Source organism: Pan paniscus, chromosome 9 (assembly GCF_029289425.2).
Source record: "Pan paniscus chromosome 9, NHGRI_mPanPan1-v2.0_pri, whole genome shotgun sequence".
NCBI classification, from domain to species: Eukaryota; Metazoa; Chordata; class Mammalia; order Primates; family Hominidae; genus Pan; species Pan paniscus.
In genome coordinates this window covers 113,992,204-114,016,986 of record NC_073258.2, presented here as the reverse complement: position 1 = coordinate 114,016,986, position 24,783 = coordinate 113,992,204, and the positions used below count along the sequence as shown (strand labels likewise).

The 24,783-nt window shown below is 46.5% G+C and overlaps 1 protein-coding gene across 30 annotated transcripts in view; it reads right to left on the bottom strand.

Moving 5' to 3' along the window:
- The window catches only part of NCAM1 (neural cell adhesion molecule 1), a 314,951-nt gene that overhangs the window by 7,864 nt on the left and 282,304 nt on the right, over positions 1 to 24,783 (bottom strand). For 15 of the 30 annotated variants that reach the window (XM_057299246.2, XM_057299242.2, XM_057299247.2 and 12 more), the window contains 3 exons: positions 14,276 to 14,400; positions 10,250 to 10,427; positions 158 to 365 (listed from right to left, as the gene is read on the bottom strand). In XM_057299246.2, the coding sequence (XP_057155229.1) occupies positions 158 to 365; positions 10,250 to 10,427; positions 14,276 to 14,400 (511 nt within the window). Of the gene's footprint in view, positions 1 to 157; positions 366 to 5,362; positions 7,718 to 10,249; positions 10,431 to 14,275; positions 14,401 to 24,783 lie in introns of those variants that run through there. The other 15 variants (XM_057299249.2, XM_057299250.2, XM_057299251.2 and 12 more) reach the window with 2 other exon arrangements.

Sequence of the window (24,783 nt, the reverse complement as noted above, 5' to 3'; positions counted from 1 at the left end):
AAACTTTTCTCTAATGTTTTTCCCCCCTCAGGGTTCCAAATGGAGAACGTGCAATGAAAGGAAAGGCACCAGCTGATGGCGCAGGGTGGTGCAGCTGCTGGGTCCCTGGGCTGGAGCAGAGCCCAAACCTCAGCAAGGTGGACAGGTCTGCACTCACGAGAAGGCGGCCTTGCCCTCTTCCATGTCCTTGCCCTTGGCCCCGGGCCCGGCTTTTCCACACAGGTTGACCGCAATGCACATGAACAGGCCACACTTGTTCAGGAAGTAGCAGGTGATGTCCACAACCACCAGGAGCAGGACGAAGATGACGATGAGGATGCCCACGATGGCCCCGGTGCTCAGGCCTGAGGTGGGGCTGCCGTTGGCTTGAGTGGGAGAGAGATGGCTGGTGGTTAACAGACTGAGATGCGAGACCTCCAGACCCTGCCAGCAAAAGCCCCTGCGGGTGGGGAGGGCCCAGAGGACAGAGTCATGGCATTCATGCCCAGAGTGACACCTTCCTGGGGACCTTCTATGCCCCAGAATTGAGAAAACAGGGTCTTTCTATACCTTCCAGAGGGAGGGATGACAACATCATCTCACAGATTGGGGGACAGGGGTGAGCCTGGTCAGCTGGCCTCCCGTGAGTCCTGGGAGCAGACTGAGCCCCGCCTGTCTGAGAACACCGGATAATGAGGCAGTTGGAGGGCGCTGCTGTGTTTCCCCTGGACCAGGGCAAAAGGCTTTGCAGCACAGGCAGGCAGTGATCACTGATTTCAGGCGGGGCTGTGGCTCCTCAAGTGCTCAGGGATAGGGGCCCAAAATGGGGTGGTGGAGGGTTCCTGGGGCTTTCTTGGGGCTTGTTGGGTTGTCCATCACAATAGCATCCCCATTATACTTCTCCACTTCCTCTTTCCCTCTTTAGGAATGACCCCAAAGGAGCCCTGCATTAGAGCACACTGGGTTCATGGTTTACCCTCCTCACTGCACCCCAGGAAGACGAGTGAAGCCCGGGTGACTCCAGAGACATGGAGGCCTCCCCAGGCCGTGGGCAAGGTGAAAGGTCTGGGAATACTCACCATCTAGGAGCTCAGGCCTGCTTGGACCAGACTTCAGGAAAACCTGAAGTGAGTGCAGACTCACTCAGAGGTGCACACACACACAGGCACACTCACACGCAGGATAAATGCCCATGCAGACAGGCATGCACTCTCACATTCTAGCACCTGGCACCCTGGTTCTGGCTGGACTCACTGTGAAAGACTCAGCCTGTGTCTTACTTCCCTGGTGCCCATCTGCAATCCCTCCAGGGTCTTTGGCTATTGATGGTTTCACAGAGAGACCTGGACTCAGCTCTCTGGGGCCCCTGGGAGATCAACCCATGGTTACGATTGACACTAGTTGCCTGGGATGGACCAATGGACCTCTTGGTGGTTCCCATCAGTGTCTGGGAGACAGTGGTCATGATGCAGGAAGCAAGGACCCATGTGGAGCTCTGCCATTAAGTCGATGTGGGAACAATCACCCTCGACTGAAATATGGGCACTTCTAATTCAGCTTTCCTCCAGAACAACCTGCTTCCATAACTGGCAGCCCTGCCCCACCAGTAGACTATGTCTAAAGCTTCCTGTGCTCTCAGGGCCAACTGAAGCCACCCAGGACTGCAGACTGAAGATGGGAACTGTAGGCAGCACTACCTGGGGCTCACCCCACCAGCCACCCCACTCCCAACCCAGCTCGCTAGGCTTTGCCAAGCACCAGGCCAGGCTCAGCAGCTTGCGAGCCATGTAACATGCCAGATAGATAGTGGAGGGAACATGTAACTGAGTAACCAGCACCAGAGCTGGGCCACACATTCTTTGTTTTTCATGCAGCCTGTATTTGCGGGAGGGTGGTGGTATTGATGGCTCTGTGTGCCCCAGGGGTCTCTGTCCAGGCACTCTAGTGCTTCTCTGGTGGCTGTCCCTCTCCACTGGTCCATATTTCAAACTTCAGTTTGGGGAATGGGCCATCAGCCTAGCATGCCAGAGAGGATCCCTCACAAACGACTCCTGAGACCCCTGGGTGCAGCTCGCACATGTTTTTAGTCCCTTTGGGACCTTGGCTTGCCTCCCAGCCCTTCCTCCTCAGGCTCTCTGGCTGGTCCCTGCTGACCTCGCACTGAAGATCCTAGCGCATTCCCCCAGGAAGGCTTGAGATGGCGAAGAACTCTGCTTGGAGAACCCAGCTCTGGACACCTGTCTCTGGGCTTTGGCAGCAGGAAGCTGGCCACTGGCCTTAGCCGTCAGCTAGAATGGGTCATTTTCTTAGCAGCCATGAATGCAGAGGTATTTCTGGTTAGTCTCATAAGAACAAAACCATCCACTTCCCCAGAGTCCTCACACATTCCACCCAAAAAGCAAAGGAGACACAAGCCTTCTTGGTCTTCAGGATCCCATAGCTGTTTCCCCGAACAGGGAAGAAACTTTAGCCTTGGGTTTTCTCTCCATTCCATGACACAGGGCTCCAGGCCACTGCAGCTTCCGGACATCAGTACCCGATAGGTGTAAAGTGCCTACTCCCTGAAGAAAGATCTGAAAGTATTTTTTTGATGACAGTGGGGAATATGTCTGGATTTTTGGACTCAATGGCACTAATTATATCTTCCGAGGTTTATCTGTAAATATGATTTTGTGAAACTAATCATATCTCTAAAGAGGAAAAATAAACTCCTGCAAAGCTGCTCTATGTGCTTGAGAGGACAGCAGCTGGGACAACTGCTCTGTGCTCATCAGACCCAGCTGGAGGGCGGCACTGGCACTGCGCACATCCAGGGGAGGGCCAGGCAGGGAAAAGGCTTCTGAACTGTGGCATAAACAAGTAGGGCAGCGGCCTCCCCTTTCATTTGAATATAAAATTCAAAGTCTTTCTCCCGGCCTAAAAGGCCCACCATCTGCTGCAGACTCTGCCCACTCCTCTGTTGGGCCTCATGGCGTGAACCGGCAGCCTCCCTTCTGCCTGCTGAACACATCCAGCTCAACCCGCTTTAGGGCCTTGATGATTCTGTGCCTGGAACACTCCCTCCAGGGTGGCTCTCTGTTGTCCTGCAGGCCTCAGTCCCAGTGTCACCTTCTCAGAGAAGCCTTATCTGATCTCTTATCTAGTGTGGCACCTCCAGCCAATACCTACCATGCTGCTGGCCTGTTTTATTCTCTTCTTACTACTATCTGCCACTTTATGTTCATTTACATGCTTATGATCTAGCCATCCCCCCTAGGACATCCCAGCAGGTACCCTGCCTGTCTCTCTTGTATCTCCCCAGCATCTAGGACAATCCTGATTCACAGAAAATGTTCAAAGAATACTTGTTGCACAAATGGATGAGTGTTTACTCTGGAGACGAGAATACTATTTCCAAATATTTAAAGGTGTTATAACCAGAAGGAAGAAGTAGTCTTACTGTATATGGCACCAATGTGTGGAAATTATGGTGGTGGCAGATTTTAGCTCCATCTGAGAAAGGACTAATAAACAGGGCGAATCCAACATAGTGTGGGCTGCTCTGAGAGGTGAGTTCCTTGATGCTGAAGGCACTCGAGCAGAGGCCAGAAGACCCCTTGGCAGGGACGCTGTAAGGCTGTGGATGAGGCTCCCACACTGGGCAGGAGCATGGGTGGAGAGTGTCTCTTCAACCACAAGAGCCTGTCATTCCAAGTCATACATTCTACACTGCCTGGCACACGGTACAGGTTCCCTAATGCCAGTCTCCAGAGTGTGGACTGAGAAAGACTTTTTCCTGGAAGACCAAAATGCTCGGTAGGTCCCATATTTAATCATTGATCCTTGTGATTTTATTTTTGCATGACAAATACCTTTAAACTCAATATATCTCCACCTGTAGCAAATTCCTAGGGTGTTTGTTAAAAATTCAGAATCTGGGGCTCCCCACTTCTATGGGATCTGAATCACTGGGTATGAGGCTCAGGAAACAGGAGTTGAACAAGCAGCCCAGGTGATTCTTATGAGGACCACGCTCCTAGGTCTTCCCTCCCCTGCATCACAAAGAGGAACACGTGATCCCATGATTTGCCACCCCAGGGTGCACTGTGCTGTCTCACCCAGTGACCCTGAAAACAAACTTGACCTAAGGTATTGAGTGGATCAAGAGAAAACAAAAGAGTATGCCCCAAAGGAAAAGCGACCACACTGTATGCCAACACTGAGTCTAAACTCCTCAAGCAGGTGAGATGCTCTTTAAGCTAGGAAGAGAATGTTTGTGGCTTTTACAAAAAAGAGGCTGTGAAGAAGGGACAGGCTGTGAAATGGGCAGCAGGGTATTGAAGGCGAAAGCCAACACCCATTCCCTCTCAGTGGCTATCACAGAATTGTTTAGTCCAAGATAACTAGAAGAACAAAGGCCATCTCCTGCCTCTTGTGTAATATTTCATAAAAGGAAAAATATAAACCTCCAGGGGTCTGTCTTTGCTATGGTCTTCCCTCAGCCCTCCCTTGACTAACTCAAGGGAGTTAGTGCACCTTGGATGCAAAGAAGGCTTCTGGGGAAGAGTTTCCCCATAACCTCGAGGTCAGAGCTGCCCAGGACAGGGAGATTATGAAGGTGGAGCTGTCCATCTTCTGTGATTCCTGGCTTGGGAGGGGTTGGCACTAAAGAGGGAACTGGCTTGCTCCAAGAATGAGACCCACAGATGCCTATTTTTGTATGCCTTAATATAGGAACATGGGTCTCACATTTTACAAATATCCAGATGGGCCTGAGTCCTTGTGCCATGAGACCCTGGTGCAGCAGAAATGCCCTTTTCACCCCCAAGACTCCCAGAAGATGGTCAGACTCTTGGAACTGTTGAGCTGGGGTTCTGGTTCACTCATAAGCCCTTTACATGTCTGCTTGCTCCTTCGAATCAGCTAAACAGATGGCTGGTCTCAGGGGCTTGCAGGATGCGTCTGAGTTAAGTGTGATTATGAATAGAATACAGTTTGCAAAGAGAATCTTCTCTCAGATTCCCTCTCCACAAGCTCACTCTGTGCAGCCTCTGTTAGGGATAGTATAAAGGCTGCTGTGTCATCAGGTGACCTTGCCACAGAGTTGTGCATCTGTTGGCTCAGAGTGTGGCCCCATCCCCATAGTGACCACCTCCCCAGTTCTGCAAAGGCATTTTCCCCTCCCACTGCCTGCTGGGGACTCCAAGGCAGCAATGCCTCTTAACAGCTCTTAGGATGCCTGGGAAAAAGAGATTGCTCCCCGTTAGGAAGAAAAAGTATTCCATTCACCAGGCTACTATTTCTCTAGGTAATAGTCTATCCAGGTACATGTGAGGTGGAGGGAAAGGGTCTTTGCTGCTTTGTCAGACACAACTATTGAATAAAATCAAGCCACGCTGGTGAGTTCACATGAACTGTTATTTCCTTTAATAATGCAAAGGTGTAAACTTCATAAAGGCCTCACTGATTATCTACACAACAATGTTAGCATTCTTATTAGTAGAAAAACATGATCCAAACCTGCTGTATAAATAGTCCAAAAATGAGCAAAGGGGCCCCATGGTGTGTGGAGCATGGGCAGCACAACTACAGGGCAAGGGGGAGTGGGGTGTGGCTGAGCAAGGTGGGGTGCACTCACTCCTGCAGGGTCTCTGAGGGCTGCTGTCTCCAGGACTCCTGGCGGGGCTGGGGCTGCAGCCGTCACCAGGAACTCAGTGTCCGCGGGGAGTGGGTATGCGCTAGTGCTACCTCCTGAGGAACGCACTGTTACAAACCGTGGGTCGGTCTAAATGGGACCCTTGAGGACCCTGACATTGTTTCAGCTGGGGCCTGCCTGACCCTGGGATGTGTTGAGATGACAGGGCCACGTCAGTCCTCTCCACACTTAGGACGAGATCTCCAAAGGGTCCCTTCAGAAAGATGGACACTGCCCCTCTCCTGTGGGTGGTCCTGCGATCAGGGGGAGGCAGACTCCCAAGCTGGGCCCTCCTAGGGTGAAGCCATGTGACTTCTGCCCAAGGTGATCCTAAGAGCCAGTAGCTCTCCCACACTGACTTGTGATCCTTATGCTCTGCCCTGTGCCTAAAAACCATGCCTGCCTCCACTGCCCTGGTGTGAAGCGCCATCTGGGACTCTAGCGGGGAGAGTTTTGTGGCTGGGGTGAGAGGCACTACCCTGCCTGAGCTACTGCGCAGCATGGAGCCTCTGATGTCTGCACGTGAGCCTCTAAACTGAGCGCTGGGGATTAATGGCGAGCGCCAACATAGGTGGCTTTGCCCCTCAGACCACAGCATGGGATCATTTGGAATCCCAAAGGGAAAGGCTAGTCTTTGAACATTAAAAAATAATAACAACAGAAAAAAATACATAAAGAAACCAAAAAGAACAAAAATCAAGCTTCCATGGAGATGCTCAGAGATGAGATATGTAGAATGATATGTGACCACAATGGGGGGAGGGAGGGAGTTTTTATTCAGTAGAAGGTCCATCCCCAAGCGCACACACTGATATTACCAAGCAGGATTCAGCCCTGAGTCTCCACGAGGGACCTTAAGAAAACACACCCATTTCCTCTCCTGGATGAACTCCCAAGCAGCAGGGAGGAGCAGCTGGATTTTCAGGAGAGTTTAGAAAATGTCACTGAACCAACGCACCAATACAGAGGATGGGGCATTCAGGAAGCACTGACAGGTTGACTCGGCCCCAATTTATTAACCCTCCTGGGCTGGGCAGTCTGGGAGTGGCCTGTCCCTCTCCTTCTTCTCTACTGAGCACACACAGGCCAGGTAGGGGACTAATGCCTGGTTCACAGTGGATGCTTCCAACCTGTCCTGTAGACTGATACTCAAAGCCATTCTGTGGGTCACTGCTGAACCACGGCCCCACTCTGTGCTGATCTGCGACATGCTGCCAGGCAGCAGGGGAGTCACCCCGATTGGGAGACAAACACCTTTCAAAGCTGACACTTGTTGGTATATCATGGCTTGGCCCCGTTCACAGAGACAGTGTAAGGTGCTGGCCGTAATACGAGGACTGAAAGCACATCCCAGAACGTTCATCAGCCCCAGAAAATATCAAACAAATTCAAGTTTTTTTCCAGTGCATGGGCAACAGGGGTGACTTCAGTTGCTCATCATGTCAGCAAAACGCTCATGTGAATCAGTGCAGTCTGGCTCTTTTAACATGGGCACTTAAATGCTTAATTGCAAGCAAAGCCAATTATTATTGAAGGGAGGACAAGGAGCACAGAGTTAGAATGAGGGGAATGCGTGGTGATTTTAACAATCTGACACAAGCTTTAGAAGGTACTTAGAATTCTTCCTCTGCTACATCATATTTAGGTTTGAACCCAAAATGCAACAAGTAGCAGATATGCAGAAACTTCTCTGTAAATCTAGCATGATGGTTTTTAAAAATAGCATTTAAAGAAAGAGCTCTCAAATTCTTTTTACTGCCATTAAAAAGGGGGCAAACTCCTTATGAAGTGGCACAAAAGTATCTGTGGGTGGTGACATGTCTGGAGGTAAAGCTTTTTCCAATCGCAAAACCTTCTCTTCCACACAGAATGGTTGCTCAGCAGCTGTGGCCATGGTGGTCCTGCCAGGTTCTTCCAAAGGGGGCACTGATCTTTTTCATAGGAACTGGGCTTTTAAGCAAATTTAATTTTTGTGTTCAAGTTCCTAACAGAGCAAAAGAAGAGTCACTGCAGAGAAAAGCAATGAGACAAAGGTGTAGGATGCAGAATTGCCTCCCAAGGTTGCTGCAGGTGTCAAGCAATGGGTCCCCAGAGATAATGTGGTTGTTTAAAAACAAATGTGGCAGTGGGGATGTCCCAGTGACGTCCAAGGTGACAAGTGTGACGACAGACACAGGAAGGGGAGGGGGACAGAAGGAAAGGGAAGGTAGAGACAGAAACAGAGAAAAAAATAGATAAAAAGAAAAAAAATTAGGTCAACTATAGAAAACACAGAATCAAAGGTTAATTCAACTTAGTAAATTAAATTGACAAAGGTTAGAGAGGGTTCAGTGCAGTATCAATACCATAAGGCCAGTTCAGAAGCTCAGCAATGCCAGAAGCAGCACAGCAGGGTTAATTTGGGGGCTAGGGATCAGCGAGCAAATGAAATTAAAGTGAGAGAACAGAAGCCTCCACGCTAAAATACAAGAGTTTGATTAGGAGAGTGTTACCTTTCACTAAGGTGAAGCCTCTTAGATACAGCCAGCAAGTGTATCGTCTTCTAGTGTCTAGCGTGTTTTACCCGTAGTGGTGGAGATGCATTGGATCGCTGCACTATGAGTCAGCACACTGTGCATAGGGATTGGGGATGGCCTTGTCAGAGATGAAGCAGGCTTTTCTTCCTATGGCACAAGTCCCACACCACAGTGCTGTTAAAGGAAGTCTCATTCTGTACCCCTCTTCACCTTCTACCCTGCTTGCTGACCACAGAATTCAACCACAAATGTCCAACTTGTAATTCAGAGAGGTTTTATTCTCGGATCCCAATTCAATGGCCAGGAAAGTCTAACCAAGAACACAGCCACCACCTTCTCAGACCTGTGCAGGAGAGCCACAGAGCCATAACCGGTGAGGTGAGCAATCCCCCAGCCCTCTCTGGCTTAAGTGGGCACCTGGGCGATTCATAAGAAGGACTCTGACGTCTCCAGCAGGCACAACTCTGGAGGACAAGGTCTACCCAGAATTTCGGTCTCTGACACAAAAACCACAGAAGCCAGTGCTGCTAGGAGTACCCAGCATGTGAACACAGCAGGTCCAAACAGCCTACCCAGTGAGTCTCACCCCAGGGAGCAATTGCCATAAGGAATCTGTCTTGCTGCAAAGGGCTTACTCAAGCCTCACCTGATCTCAGCTCCTAAGTGTCCCATGAAGGCCGGACAGATCTGGACATTCACTCCAAGCTGTCGATTGTAAAGGAATGGACCAAAGAATGGAGAGAAAGAAGGGGCAGAGGAAAAGCAAGGAGAACCTCCATTTGAACATCCTGTTAAGGTATAATGAGGACATTTCCTGCAGCCTTGCCCACGCGCCTTGCCTTCTGCACCGACCATCTGACCAGCGACTGTGGAGAAACACCCACCCCAGCAAGCACTGGGGAGCCTTCCTGTCAATGCAGGGGGGACCAATTGATGCTTCTGATCTACAGTGTAAAACTCACCTGCCAACTCACTGGAGGTCCAGCACACGTCTCCCAGACACACACATCCATGTACAAACAACCACTGGGAACCACACACTGATCCCGTTTTGTTGCTGCTCTCCTAGCCCATTTTTGCACATACATCCCTGCATCATAGGCAGCCCACAGCCCTCTGGCCTGTCTCCTCCCGGGAGGAGGAATCATGACCACCGAGCCAAGAGCCGGGCAAGCACTGAAGACAGGGCAGGCATGAGGGGGGCCGCCCAAGGCCGTCTTCCCACCACACTTGAACATGGCAGAGTCTATGGGGCCCCCCAACAGGCTGCAGCTGTATGTTCTATGCCCACCTCTCCTGCCTGGGGTTGGCATTTGGCTGGTCTGGAAAAGCAGAGTGATCAGTTGAAGAGCTCCTTCTTCTCTGAGGGATTTGGCCAAAAAGGAGACCAGCCATCAGTGGCAAGGTTAGGTCTTGGATCCCTGGAGACAGATCTGCATCTCCTAGGAGAACTGCTGCCATCACAGTCTCTAGCAGACCGGATTGCTTTCATTGATGGTGCTTTCCAGCATCTATTTTCTCCACTTGTTCTATTACAAGTGGTTCGATTTAATCTGTTTCCATTGAGAGGCCTTTGGTAGATAGGGTTTGTAAGTAAATGGGCATCATCTCTTCCTTCTCTTAGGGTCACCACAGAGAAGAGATTTGGACCATGGCTGTGCTCATAAAGCAAGCATCAGATAGAAAGTGCTTAGAAACAGTTATGTGGTCCAAGTATGATGTGGCAGATGGCAGATAAGGTCTCAAAAAAGGATCCTTACTCAACCAACTTCCAAGGCTAGGCTGGAGCTGGGGCATTTCCCATCTGAGGGGTCCAATGGACTGATTGGCATCAGTCCTTCAAGGCCAAATGGGACAGGACCTTTTCTCCAGGATGCTTGGCCAAGCCTTCCTGGGGGTCCAGTACATCTCACCCCACTGCACAGATAGGTACAAGGCAAAACTAAGCTTTGCATGGGCAACCAATCATGAGGATGGCTGTAAGCAAGCAAGTTGTCAGGGTTGTTCAGGCGCATTAGGAGGTGCAGCACTTGTGCATTAATTCAAAGCAGAAACAAACAGAAAGCAGAGGCAGCCATACCTGGGATGGCTGTGGGCTGGGCCGAGGTCCTGAACACAAAATGAGCCGCCTTGGATTTTCCTTGCTGGTTCTCAGCCACCACGTAGACCTCATACTCAGCATTCCAGTCCAGGGACTTCAGCATGACGTGGTCACTGCCAGACGGGAGCCTGATCTCTGGTTTCCACTCGGAGGAGAGCTTCTGGGCGAAACCGGCAAGAAGGATACAAGAGACCAAAAAAGCTTTAGATAAAAGTACGGTAAGACCAGACAACAGGCAAAACTTACGGGACTCAATAACTTTTGGCATGAAATCATGAAAATAAGAAGCAATGATGGGGTGGGCGCGGTGGCTCATGCCTATAATCCTAGCCACCTTGGGAGGCCGAAGCGGGTGGATCACTTGAGGTCAGGAGTTCAAGACCAGCCTGGCCACCATAGTGAAAACCCATCTGTACTAAAAATACAAAAATTAGCTGGGCGTGGTGCCACACACCTGTAGTCCCAGCTACTCTGGAGGCTGAGGCAAGAGAATGGCTTGAACCCAGGAGGTGGAGGTTGCAGTGAGCCGAGATAATGCCACTGCACTCCAGCCTGGGTGACAGAGCAAGATTCTGTCTCCAAAAAAAAAAAAAAAAAAAAAAAAAGCAATGATGGGACATGGTCTTTATTCTTTACCAGCCTGAAAAATTGCACAGGTCAGGAGGTCAACTTTGCATGCTGGCAAACACAAGCAACAGCAGATGCCAGTGTGGCATTGGGCCAACCCCGTCAAGGTCCCATCACCTTCAGGGCATGCAGAGACTCAAGCACCACTCCTGTCTCCCAGGCTACACTCTGGTGCTGGGGACATATGCATAAGGATGTCCTAGAAGAGTAATAAAACAAGTACATTTCTTGTCATATTTCAGGATGCTGCTTAAGTTAAAGTGGGTGACTCACCTTCCTGATGTGTGAATACTGTGTAGATTCCAGTTTCGTTAAAAATGAAAACTATTTTTGTTGAGCCCTTACTAAGAGCTAGGCACTACAAAAGCTTTACACACATTTTCTTGTTGTATTCCTACAACATGCCTGTGGGGTTTTGTCAGGCTCTTACTAAACCCAGTGATGGGGAAGTGAGAGAGAAGTAAGGTGACTAACGTAAAATCACACCTGCAGTCAAGACTGGAGCTAAGTTCGTTTGGGCCCAAAACTATGATCTTTCCTTTTTTTTTTTTTCTTAATTGTGTTCTTGAAAATAACAGTTTTAATTGATACAAAATAGCTATACATATTTTCAGGGTACATGTGATAATTTAATACATTCACTTAATTTGTAAAGATCAAGTCAGTGTAATTGAAATATCCATCACCTTAAAAATTTGTCTTTCTTTAGACTAGAAACATTTGAGTTATTTTCTTCTAGCTAGTTTGAAATATACAATAGGTAATTGGGAACTACAGTCACCCTACTGATCTATCAAACACTTGGCCATATTTCTTCTATCAAACTGTATTTGTTCCCATCAATCAATCTCTCTTTGTCTTCTCCTCCTCTCATGATCTTTCCCTTCTATAGTAGGGAGCTCAACAAACATCTGTTGGACTGAATAAGGTTTTTCTATTCCATGCAGTGTGGCCTGGTCTCCACAACTGCAGCAAATAGATGGAGGTACCTCGGGACTAAGTTCTGCTGTCAAGTCCAACAGTGGGCTGCTCAAAGGGCCCACAAAGAACGATAATTAGGTAACCACCTCCCTCACCAAACAGTTGTGGAAGAAGATGTGGAAGGCCTGAGAAGTCTTCAGATGGTTTCACCATTGCACAGCCCATCTCTTTGCAATCTTTGGCCTTTTCACAAGGCAGATGCCCTGGGATATCTGCTGGGCACACAAGAAGTCTTGATAGATGTTTATTGCATGACAGGCTGCTCCTTGGAAGGGCAGAACACAATAGCACTGTCACCTGGACAGTGGTCTAGTAACTGTTGTAGGCCCATGGCTAAGGCTGGATGAGGAGTTATCTTACAGCAAAGCAGTCCTCCCAGGCAAAAGGGTTTGCACTAGCCAAAGAGATGCCTTTAGGAATGTGACAGTGCTCATGCTGTATGGGCAAATGCCAGTAGTGCTGGAAGGGGAATTCTAGTTTCATTAGAGTCTAACCAGTCTGGCTATGCTGTAAGCTAGGATGTGTATATATCACTATGTGGCCCCACTTTCATTGAAAACAAAGCAATTCCGGTATCTTTCCTCTTCATTTCTCTGTCTTCCTTGGCAAACATCATTATACAAGAGACAACCAGAATCTAGAGAAAATGTTATATTATACTTATCTATAATATAAAATTATAATATTTAGCAAACATGAATGAGGTTTTGAAGTGAGAGAGGGTGGTTACGGTTGTTGAAATCTAACATATTTCAGCGTTGTGCCCAGCTGTGTCTTTCTAATGCAGAGCTGCCTGCTGCAGCCACAGTGGCTCCTCAGACGAACTGACATCCGACATGGTTGGAGATGTCATACGGGAGATGGTTCCAGCCTGAGCCTGCCTCTTACCAGTAACCATAGTGACCATTTATAAAGGTTTCCAAGTGTCAGGTGCATTTCAGGTTCTTTGCATATATTATAATGCATCTTTATAACAACTCAATAAGCTATTTTATCCCCATTTTACAGACGGAGAAATTGAAGTTCTGAAAGATTAGGTGACCTATTCTTCCAGAATAAGTAGTAAAGCTAGAATTGGATGCCATGTCTGTCTGGCTCTAAAACCTATGTTCTGTCCACGGGGCCACATCAGGATAACCATTGGAAAGGCATCCCAGCCTACCACATCTCTGCTTCCAGGGGTATATTGGGGGCCACCTGCCTAATCCTTGCACCCTACTTGGCAGTGAGGAAGCCATGGGGACCTCTCATTCACTGGGATCTCTGGACTGTGCCTCAGGGCAGTGACAGGCCTTTCCTACTATTTCAGCTCACATCTGCTTACAAATTAAGTGGGAACAAGGCCTCTGCAGCTGAGAAGTATGCCTGCGGGGCTTTGTGCTGAACCGACTTGCCAGAAGGCTAGCTAGTTAAAGACCTATCACTTCCACAGGAGCTGATCACAAGGCAGAGAGGAAGTAACTCAGCTTCCCAGAAAAAGTTTTCCTTGGGGCTATGTGAAGAAAGGAAACTGCTCCCTGGTTCATTCTTTTCTCTACTACGAAACCCCAGCAAGAGGTTATTCTCAGTGCTCAGATGTGGCCTCTAAATCTCTCAGCCATTGGTTATAGTTGAAGATGACCAAGTGTCATTCTAAAACCAAAATGGAAAGGGTGATTTTCAGCGTGGGGGTTGTGATAAAAGGTGGAATGAGGGGAATCTTAAGTGGGTGGTGAGCAAACCAGGAGAAGATGGCTTAGAGCCAACTTGCTGTTAGCAGGATTAGGACAGCTCAGGTGGCCAGGTGAAGGGCTGGTGAGGGAACTGGCATTGTTTGAGGACCTTAGGCAGCCTCGGGCAGTGGGGAGAGCCTAGCCTCTCAGTCAGGCTTGGGTTCAAACTGCCTCACCCAGCTGCGTGAGATCCAGCAGTTATTGACTGCTGTACACCCATTTACTTCATCTGTAAAGAGGGGATAATGGTAAGACCTACTGTACAGGGTTCTTGTGCAGAGAAAATGCATGTGATCACAGTGAGGTGCAGGTGCCTGGCCTACAATACTCATGTTATCCAAGGTAGTGATTCTTATATATTAGTATGGCATTTACAAGAAGTACTAGATAATGGCAAAATAACTTTGTAGAAAAGTTCAAGACACAGAAAAATCAACCATGGTATGGGTTTGTCACCACCACAGTCATCTATGAGGTTTCCAAATGGACCCAGTGTGAACATGACCTAATAGCTGTAGGGCTGTCTTGGGATTTTAAGCCATGGCCAGGGCCCATGGGCCACCTGCCAGACACAGAATAAGACCCCATCCCACCCCTGCCCCGTGGGCTGCCCCTGTTGTTTCCCTAGCAAGCTGGGTGTCAGGGTTGCAGGGTTCTGGTGAAGTCTGAGAAGGAGGCCACTCACCGCTCGGTACCTGACCAGATAGTGTCTGATGGGGGAGCCGCCGTCATCCTGCTTGATCAGGTTCACTTTAATAGAGTTTCCATCCTCTCCCATCTGCCCTTCGAGCTTAGGTGCACTGGGTTCCCCTGAAACAGCCAGTTAATTCACATGAAATTCTCATCCACAGAATGAAAATCCAACTCATCCGAATGGGATGGAGTGACAGGGTGGGGCTGGACACTTTTCTTGCTTTCTCAGAAATTCAAATGGTTAAAAAGCAATAAATATAAAACTGAATTCCAGGTAGATGCCTCAGACTGAGCCCAAACTGAGAGTGCCTCTTGGGAATGTTCTGGTAAATAGCCTTCCTGTGAGCAGGGTCCTTTCACCATTTTAGGAATAGGCTTTCCCCCCCCCCCCCCCCCCCCCCCCCCGTCTCACTGGTACTTATGTTTCCTTTTAGCTGGTCTTACAACTGAAGATTTAATTTTTATAAGCCTGACACATCTTGAGGAACAGCCTGAAATAGGAGAAAATAGAAGTGTTTGAGTAGGAAACTCCCACCTATAAAATTATTTTGTAAAACAGCCCAGTTTCTTGCCGGGACACATCACTCACCCCTGGGACTAGGAGGCCTGATCTCTAGTGGGAGTAAATAATGCTGCATTCTTGGGACTGGCTTTTCATGAACGACATTTTATTACTTAGATTCGTTTAAAAAACAAGAAGTTTCCGGTTGTGATTAAATAAATCACAACTTGCCCCAGGCCAAGTTTTTTGTAAGTATCCTTACGGCTCTTATGCAAGTTTCCTGTAAGTATCCACTAATGGTTCAAATGAGTGAGTGCTAATTCTCAAGACTTTAATGTGTTAAAGTAACAATGAGTGCAGTCTTTTTCTTTGTGAGAGGAGAGAGAGAAAAATGTCTTTAGCATTTCTCAACAGAAAAACAGTTGTTTCTTGATTTGCAGTATACACTCAGCTTGTAGCACTGTGAATCCAAGGTCGAGAAGGAAGATGAACTTGCATGTGACAAACTGCTAGGGCTAGGATGGTTCTCCAGTGAGTAAGACACTCATTTACTTTAAAAGAAACAATTGCATTAATATATGCTGAAAGTAATAAGGTGAGAGGACGTCTCATACAAAGTTAAAAGATTTAACACACTGGGGAATCCTGCACTTCTGTGAGGAGCTATCTCTGCATCTATTTCATAACCTCAGGGAGAAAACTTGGAGAGGCTACAAAACAGTTACCTTCTGGGTGGGTCACTCTGGCTTGCTCTCTGGAAAACAGAATCACAGATGTGTGACAGAAGAGCCACAAAACGGCTTGTCACCAGGGATTGGATCTAACCACCTAAAACTACACCACTGGCCATTTATGAGACGGCTACAGGCACAGCGAGAGTCACGCCTCACTTCTCATTCAGCTACTCTGGGAACCACCTTCCTTTGATACGAGGAGGAACCAGAGAGAAGGCTAAGGAAGAGCCCACTACTTATCATCGTAGGGCCAGCAGCATGCTGATCACCTGGGCGCTTTTTAGACCTGTAACAAGATCCTTCCAGTGATCTGTGTGCACATTTTGGTTTGAGAAGTAGCAGTAACAGGCATAGATTAAAAGCTACAACAAGAAGGATGCACAATGTCTGGAGGATATTTAGGAAAAGTTGTGCTTATTATTTGTTTCCTTAGATCAATAATTAAGGACAAATAAAAACAGGAATAAAAAGATGAATGGACTTCAGGCAAAGACCTGTCCTGTTTTAAAGCCACTATCTAGCCCTGGGCCACAACTATTCAGTGGAAAATAGGTAGAAATTTGGTTTAGACATGTCAAGGTATTTAGGCTTTCCAAATTCCTTTGGACTGTCCCAAGTCCTAGATAATACATCAGTTATGTCTACATCATTATAGATATCTAGCACTAAAAAGCGACTCAAAGTGGCATAGATTTTAGACCAGGGCAGGAGTTCTGTGTAGATTCAGAAATGCTGAACAAATAGAAGGAGACACAGGAGAACTTTACAAATTGTATTCTCTGATTAAATTGGGGTGACCAACTCATCCCGGTTAGCCTGGAACATTCCAGGTTTTAGCACTGCAAGTTCAACATCCTGGGAAACCCTTCAGTCCCAGGCAAACTGGAATGGTTGATGACCCTAGACCTACTGCAAATGAACAAATTATTTTAACATTGTTCACTTAGAATCATGACACTGACTCTGTGCTGAATGGTCTACCTGCCCTAGCCTGGAGGGGATTTTTATAGGCAGCATCAGTGGCCCTTCCAACACACCCACTAGTCAAGGACTGCGTCCTTCTCCCAAGGCCCTCTTTTAGGGATCAGTCCACTGGGGCTTCCCTGGCTGCACATTCCTAATTAGTTCCTCTTGAAATTGAGCAGTGTGAGTTTTCAAGGCTGAATCAATCCTGCAAAACACTGTCTCTGAACTCCGCACCATGGGGGGTCTGTTGCCTCGATCAAGTTTCATTCCACATTTACAAAATATGGGCCCTGAATTGGATGCTGTTTAGGGCTCCTTCCAGCTCTGCTGTCATGTGAAACAGTGACAGCCACTGCACTAGTACGGACTACCAACTACACCTGGGCTGTTTCTCATGACATTGTGGGAAACAGAACACAAAATACACGACTTTCAGCCAATTTTAGGGAGATGCACTCCAAGGTCAACAATTTCACATCTCTAAGGCAGAAAGTTGTCAACTTTTTGCTTTAAAATGTTGAAAAAGTTATCTCAAAAGTTTTATCTTTGAAAAGAGACCCCCAAGTCTCTTCAAAGACCTAAGAATAAAAATCTCTCTAGGGAATCCTGCGGAAACCAACTTCCCTGATGAAAGTACTCTCTTTTCTTTAGATTTGTTTCAGAAAAAATGTAATTTGAATCGGAGAAAAGCCATCAAAATCTATACCATAGTTAGAACACATTTGACATAGAACACTATAATTTGTATCATTTTATCTATCACAGTACTCTGATATGTGTGTATTATTTTCTCTTAGAATTTAGAGCATTTTATATTAAATAATAATATTGGCTGGGCACGGTGGCTCACGCCTGTAATCCTAGGACTTCAGGAGGCTAAGGCGGGTGGATCACTTGTGGTTAGGATTTTGTGACCAGCCTGGCCAACATAGTGAAACTCTGTCTCTACCAAAAAAAAAAAGAAAAAAGCTGGGCGTGGTGGCATGTGCCTGTAATCCCAGCTACTCAAGAGGCTGAGGCACGAGAACCACTTGAACCCGGGAGGCAGAGGTTGCAGTGAGCCAAGATCATGCCACTGCACTCCAGCCTGGGTGACAGAGTGCGACCTTGTCTCAAAAATAAAATGAAATAATATTTAGGTTTATTATTTAGAGTGCTTTACCTATGATTTATTCAACAGATGTGTACTATCTACTAGGTCCCAGGTAGTCTATTAGGCACTGAAGTCTCAAAGGTAAATAAGACACCATTTTGTTTGCCAAATGAAAAAACTAAGTTATGATTAATTCTTTTAAAAGATGATGAGGCTCTTGGACGGACACATAATGCTTTCTACGACCTTTTTTTTTTGAGACAGGGTCTTGCTCTGTCACCCAAGCTGAAGTGCAGTGGCACAATCATAGCTCACTGCAGTCTTAATCTCCATGACTCAAGCGATTCGCTCACCACAGCCTCTGGAGTAGCTAGGACCACAGGCACATGCCACCACACTCGGCTAATTTTTTGTAGAGATGGGGTCTCACTATGTTACTGAGGCTGGTCTTGAACTTCTAGGCTCAAGCTATCCTCTCACCTTGGCCTCCCAAAGTACTGGGATTACAGGTGTGAGCCCCTGCACCGAGCCTATGACAGTATTTCTACAGGAAGATCGTATTCAACTAATATCACAGAGATTTTGACCGACTTGGTGGCTCTGTAACTTGCTGTGAGTACATGAAAATATGGAAAGAGCAATTGTTTCATCAAGTGTCTTATCTTCCAGTGTTCACTGTCAGCAAATTCTCTTAAAGATTAGAAATAGGGTTAGAGAAACTTCCTTAGGCTTTCTACACAAAGCCTGATGAGGGAGGGGCTGTGGTGGGAGAAAAGGGGCCTTGCCATTCAGGAGGCTGACTGCTTTATCGAGCACATTAGCAGAAGAAATGCCTGAGAGAGTCCTGATGTGCACTGTGTTCTGAGATGGCTGCCCTGATTGAAATCATTATGAGTAAGTTCAGTAAAACCAATATTGTAATTATTTGTAAATGTTGGTTTGTGATTCAGCAGCAATCGGCAGGTTGCTCCCAGAAGACCCCTGGGGTTAATTATACCCTTGGAGTTTCGCTTTAGCCATGAGTCAAATGTTCCCCCCAAAATGTATTATGTAAAGACTACACCAACGGAACATTAAAAAGAAACTTTGCCAATAACAAATATAAAGTATTGTGCAGTTCTGGTATTTTCTAGCAGGATGTGAATCATGAACCCAAGAAAGAAAGAACGTACCATAGAGGCCACATATAGTCAGATATATCATAGGCAGGTCCTATGAAATTCTCCCTTAGAAACCATAATTGAAATGTATATTTCTGGCCATGCCGATTGCAGGTTCTCTGTTTGTAATTACTCTGCTACTGTACCCTTAAATCTGAATCAGCTTCATGCCCTTCCTCTCATCAGCAGAAGCCCCAGGAGTTAGAAAACTCCACTGGATATCTGAATTCCACAACAAAAATTATAGCAAATCCAGGGTACTTGGACAGCATTGGTGAATTTTAGCAGGAAAACAATATTCTATTTCTCACTCAAAGGAGCCCAAGCACCAAGAGTTAGCTGTGTCTTCTGAATGAAAGGCTGGGGTGCCAAACAGGCATCCTCAAGAAAGCCTCTATCTGGGGCTGGGCACAATGGCTCATGCCTGTAATCCCAGCACTTTGGGAGGCTGAGGTGGGTGGATCACCTGAGGTCAGGAGTTCAAGACCAGCCTGGCCTACATGGTGAAACCCCATCTCTACTAAAAAATAAAAAAATTAGCTGGGCATGGTGGCACGCGTCTGGCATGGTGGCAGGAGAATTGCTTGAGCACGGGAGGTGGAGGTTGCAGTGAGCAGAGATCGCACCACTGCACTCCAGCCTGGGTGACAGCGAGACTCAGCCTCAAAAGAAACAAAACAAAACAAAAAGCCCTCCATCTGTGTTCTCTATTCATCTACTTTGTTTTCTCTCTCATAGAGATCTGCACAAAGTTTCAGGTGTCTGAGCGTAAACCTGTGATAAATGTGGGGCTTGCATTACAATCTTTTACTTTTCCTATCAAATAAGACTGTCTAGTTTTAAAAATACTGTTCATTTTGTTTATCATAACTCCTGTCTCCTTTGGTTGATTATTTCTTCCAAGCAATTTGAAACTTGTGCTATATATATACCTTTTTACACTTAGTTTTTGAAAAGTCCAAAATGTATGATTTAGCTATTCAAATATGAAGCCTATTTACTTTTTCCAAGTCAGAAACATTACAATTACAACCAGAGGTTAGAAATGTGGCTGATCCTTAGGGGATCAGCAAATTATCTGAGGGAATCAGGATTTAGCGTTATTAGACCACTGATTGTCTTTCCTGAAACAAGGCGCTTAGCCCTCTACGACAAACAAAAGAATCGGATGTGATCTATGTTGCATACATTCTTGGATCCTCATGTCTCTCCCTGGCGCCTCTTTTGGTAACCTACCTGGCTATTCTAGGGATGCCGAGTGGCTTTCGGACAGTCCCAAAGAACAGCCGGGCAGTGTAAGAGTGGGTATTAATTTGTCTTAGGCATTGTTCCTGCTGGATCAAGCTTTTGGGGTAAAGTTTTGTTTTGTTTTTCCCCGAACGCTTTTCTCTTCAGCTTTAAGGCTTTGCTTGTGCCTGAGTGACCAGAATCTTTGCCATCCTAGTTCCTAGCTCCAGGGAGCCTCGGGATACACAATGAGTGAGTGTGGGCACGGCCGGTTCCCAGCTTGCAGAGCAAGGATGCTGAGCTCCCCGCAGCCACACTCACTAAGGCATCTGGTCTGTAAATCCTTTCCAGCACCAGTTTCCTGAGGAATTATGAATGTGAGAGTATGTGTTGGGGTGCGGTGGCAAATGGCAGCACGAGGTACAAATTAAACAGCAACCAATGAGCTCTGACAGACTGAACCACAAAAATACCAGTTCCCTTCTCGCGGGTGTCATGAAAACACCAACAGATTAATTGATCAATTATCTTTGTTTCATCATCCTAAAAAGAAAATATGACCAGGAAGGTATGGCTTGTGGTTATGGGGCTGATCCAGGCTGAGGAAGTTATGACAGAAATAACTGCTATCATCAACAGTTAACTCGTCTCCTGCCTCCAAGGCCACAAGGGGGCTCGTGCCCATCTTCAACTCTATTTCATGGACATTAGATTGGTTATGAAGAATGTGGCTCCTGGGGAGTTTCAGCCCCCATACTGGTGACCCTAAGGGAACTGGCAGTTTCCAAGGCCAGCAGCAGCCCACAGTCCCTGCCCACAGGATTCGGGCTGACACACCTCACTGCCTTTTTCTTCAGCCCCTTCCCACTGACTCTCTACCCTAGGAACCTCCAGTGCAGGGAATCCTTAGAGATAAAGGCAATTAGAGCAGAAACCCTGGTGAAAAGTCTGTGTCGACCTGCCAGAGATCGTGGCAATCCAGACACACAGCTGTAAAAAAATAAAGGAGGGAGTGGAAGGGGTGGTTAGTGATGTTTTCAATCTAAGAAGGAAGAGTGGGTGTTAAAGAGCTTAGCTCATCAGAATCAGCGTTTCCTAGTACGAGTCAGTGTCAGTAGCTAAAGAAAAAAAATATCATTATGAATGGCTGGGGAGGGAGCCATGCTCAGACATGCAGCACATGGACAGAGGGGTGCAGGGGGCTTCTCATCTCACACATGCTGCTGGTGGGGAGTCCCATTTACACAGAGTCCTCAGTAGCTGGTGGACAAAGCCACGGCTCCGTGGAGTCATTGGAGGAAGCCCTGCAGTGACATGATGCCATGACCTTAGAAATCAAAGTTTGCATCCTCACTTCTTCTTTTCTGGGACAGGTGTCTAAGCTTATCTGTCACAATCCTCTACAGGCCAAGCCCTGTAGGCTCAGGAGCCAAGTAACCATAAAGGATAGGGCTCAATCCCTGTTATAACCTCCCTTCTCCTTCTGAGTCGCCACACTTCACGCAGTGCTGCTGGATTCTGTAAACGCTGTCCCACTGAACTCAGGGTAGATGGAGCATCCAGCTTAGGTTATGCATATCCCAGGCAGTTTTCTTTTTTTGAGGGGGTACAAGGTGGACAGGGAACATCAGATGTCACCAACTGTTGGGTGTACAACCCACTGACAGCAGAAAGCTCCCCCCTCACCCCCCAGCTTATTCTCACTTTTCTCATTGAGGCCCAATTCAGCTTAAATCTTTGCTAATACCCAGGGAGAGGAGGTGATAACTGTCCTTAACTAAGCTGTGTTGCTCTCCTCCATGGATTTTATTGGCCCTGACCTCTTCACTCTCTTAAATTTTATTGTTAAAGGACAATTCCTGCTGCGTGCGGGGCTCATCTGAATAAGTCTTCAGCTTGCCCCCTTGCAGATGGCAGGAGAGGGTCTGTCATGGATGAGGACATGGTTCCAGGAGGGGGTAATCATAGCTTTGGAATTCTCTAAGGCTGTCAGTGATTTTTTTTTTTTTTTTTGGTACCGGCCACATTTTTTACCAACAGCCAAGATGACTGCTAAGGAGTGTTTCTACGGCAACTGCAGAAAACATCTTTAAACATTTCTTGCCCTGGCTTAAAATGTCTGGAAGAGATCTCTCTTTAGAGGAATGAATTAGTGTCTACCTTATTAACATTGTGCTTTGTTTCGTTCTGAATTATAGCATTGCACAGAAATGACCAAGCTTGTTTTAAAAAAAGAAATGAATAGGTTTCAAATTCAACATCCAGTAACTGCTCACATTTAAGATTTCATGGTGAAGGCCCAGATCTTTTTCCAGAACATCAGCTACTGAACAGTCATCTTAAGTCTGAAAAATATCCAGTCTTGCTGATGGTCAACCTTTGGGAAATCATGAAAATACCATATTTTGGGTGGGACTTGTAGTTTAGAAAATCTTAAGCTGTCTATATTCTCTGCCCTAAGACCTGCATATTCAGATGATTTTTAAAGGTAAGCCCAATTTATTGGTGTGGACTGCATCAGATGTCCTTCTGCTTCTGGGACATTCCCACCTTATTTCATACAATGTACATACCCAATATCGCCTTTTTGGAAATGAGGATGGCTCATAGGCAAGTCCAGGAGTCTGGCTGTAAATGGGACTACATTGGGGCCAAGCTGACATCCCTATAAAGCTGAGGGGCTCAGAGATGGGAAATGTGGAGGGTGAACGAGAGGGAAGGTACACAGGGCTAACACACAGGAGGAGAACGAAACACAAGAGCAGACCAGGAACAAAGGACATGCGAGACCAGCTGTTGACGGTTTGTCTGTGTGGATGTCGCCCAATCAGTTCTCAGAGAAGTGAGGTCAAACAGGGACCCCTTGCATGCACGGGCACACCAGGGGGTTATTGGAGTTAGTTTTGCTTTCGTGATCCATGTAGCCAATGTCTCAGGGTGTGATTGGAAGCAAAACATTTCAGTTAGGAGAAAACTGAATGCATATGACTCAAAGGGCAGGTTCTGAATAGGTGTTTGATTTTAGTGAGGGAAGCTGTGAGCAGAGGCTTCCTTCTCTCCTTCTGGTAAGCGAGAAATGTTTTAACAAGGTTGTGACAGTCACAATATTAACTATTTTGTCACCGCTATGCACTTAATTAGGCTATAATTTTATTTCCTTTGCTGCAAGGGTCAATCATGTGTTTCTTGATTACACGGAGATCTCCATTCATGGTAATTGCCAAGTGACTTTTGCTTTGATTTTCTCCCCCTCCCTGGGGGAGGGCCACTCTTAAAAAGTGACACCTCGGTAATCACAGCCAAACTGCTCTAATCCAAATTCTTAAATCTCTTATTTCAGAAAGTCCTCAATGTGCATGAATTTTATGAAGCACTCTCACTGGGTTTTGAACAAATACAACCTTTGCAATTGATATATTTCACTCTGTAGCATTTCAAGGTTGTAGAGTGTGACTCATTTTAGAACAACTATGGTGTTTAGAACTACTGGATGAAGCTAAATAACAATGCTATCAAGCTAATTTGCCAAACACCTTTCTAGGAAATAATTTTTATGAACCATCTGGTAAAAATTCAAGTTTGCAAACTGTGCTGTGGCTAATGTGGGTTGACTGTAGAGAACAGTTTGTGTGACCAAATTTCTTGAAGCAAAATACCAAACCAAAAGTTGTCATGATACCAAATCGTCATGTCAAGTTTGCAAGGAATGATGAATTCTGGATGTGAATTGAGAACAAGAGGAAATCTCTCAAATGGCTTTGCTTAGGAAATCTGAGACAGGAAGAAATGAGTGTGCCCTATGTGCCAGGCTGTGGTCCCAGATTTATTTCACTAATCAGAACAAAGACTTTTACCTTCTGTTCACCAGCGTGGACGACATCATCAGCACCATGCAAGCCACATGACAAAGTCACATGATACGCACGCACATGATATTGGTTGAAAGGAAAGTGGAGAAGGTCACATGGAAAATACAAAAAAATTAAAAACTGATGTAAACAATGGGCAGGGAGAAAAATCAACAACAAAATCACAGACTAAATAAAAGGAGAAATCAAATTAAATTAGCAGCATATATAGGAAACATTGGGAGGGCAGTGAAACTGCCCAGAAATAGAAGAATAATAAATCATAAAGAGCATTTGGTTAACAACACCAATAAGCATTAGCTACGGCTGCAACACTACATATTAATACCACATCAGGAGCATGTAAACTTGTTTTGAAATGGGGAGGTGTTGCTGTCAGGACCCAGATGTCAAAGTCAATCCAGGAGACTGTTAAAGGAAAAGAAAAAAGCAAGTTATTATCCACAGATTCCAGAAATGTCTCAGCATCCTTGGGAAACAAGGGCAATGAAACAGAATATGGGTCATCAAGGAAAAGTCCTGAGAGTCTTAAGCTGAAGACTGTGTGCCCTAGAAGAACAAAAGATTGTATTAAATTAAGAAGAGTCATTTCATGTTTCCTATGGCATAAGGAGGAGGGGAGCATGGGCTGAATGAGGCTGGGTGGATGCATGCCAGAGATGGTGGCTTTGAGGATCTTATCTCACTTCTTTCTCCACAAACCCATATTATTCCTGAGACCTCGGTGAGCCTCCCTAAAGTCAAGACCCATATAAAGGAAGAGGCCAGTGCAGACTAGGGAATGGGTTTCCTTCTGATGGTTGAGACAATGGCTGTGTTGACACTAAACAGCAGAAACTGTACCTTTGGCCCAACATGCTGAGAGTTTGACATTAAGCAAATGTTTGGGCCATTTGTGGTTAAAGTTTTTTGTTTTGAAATGGTCTCATTTCATCACTCAGGCTGCAGT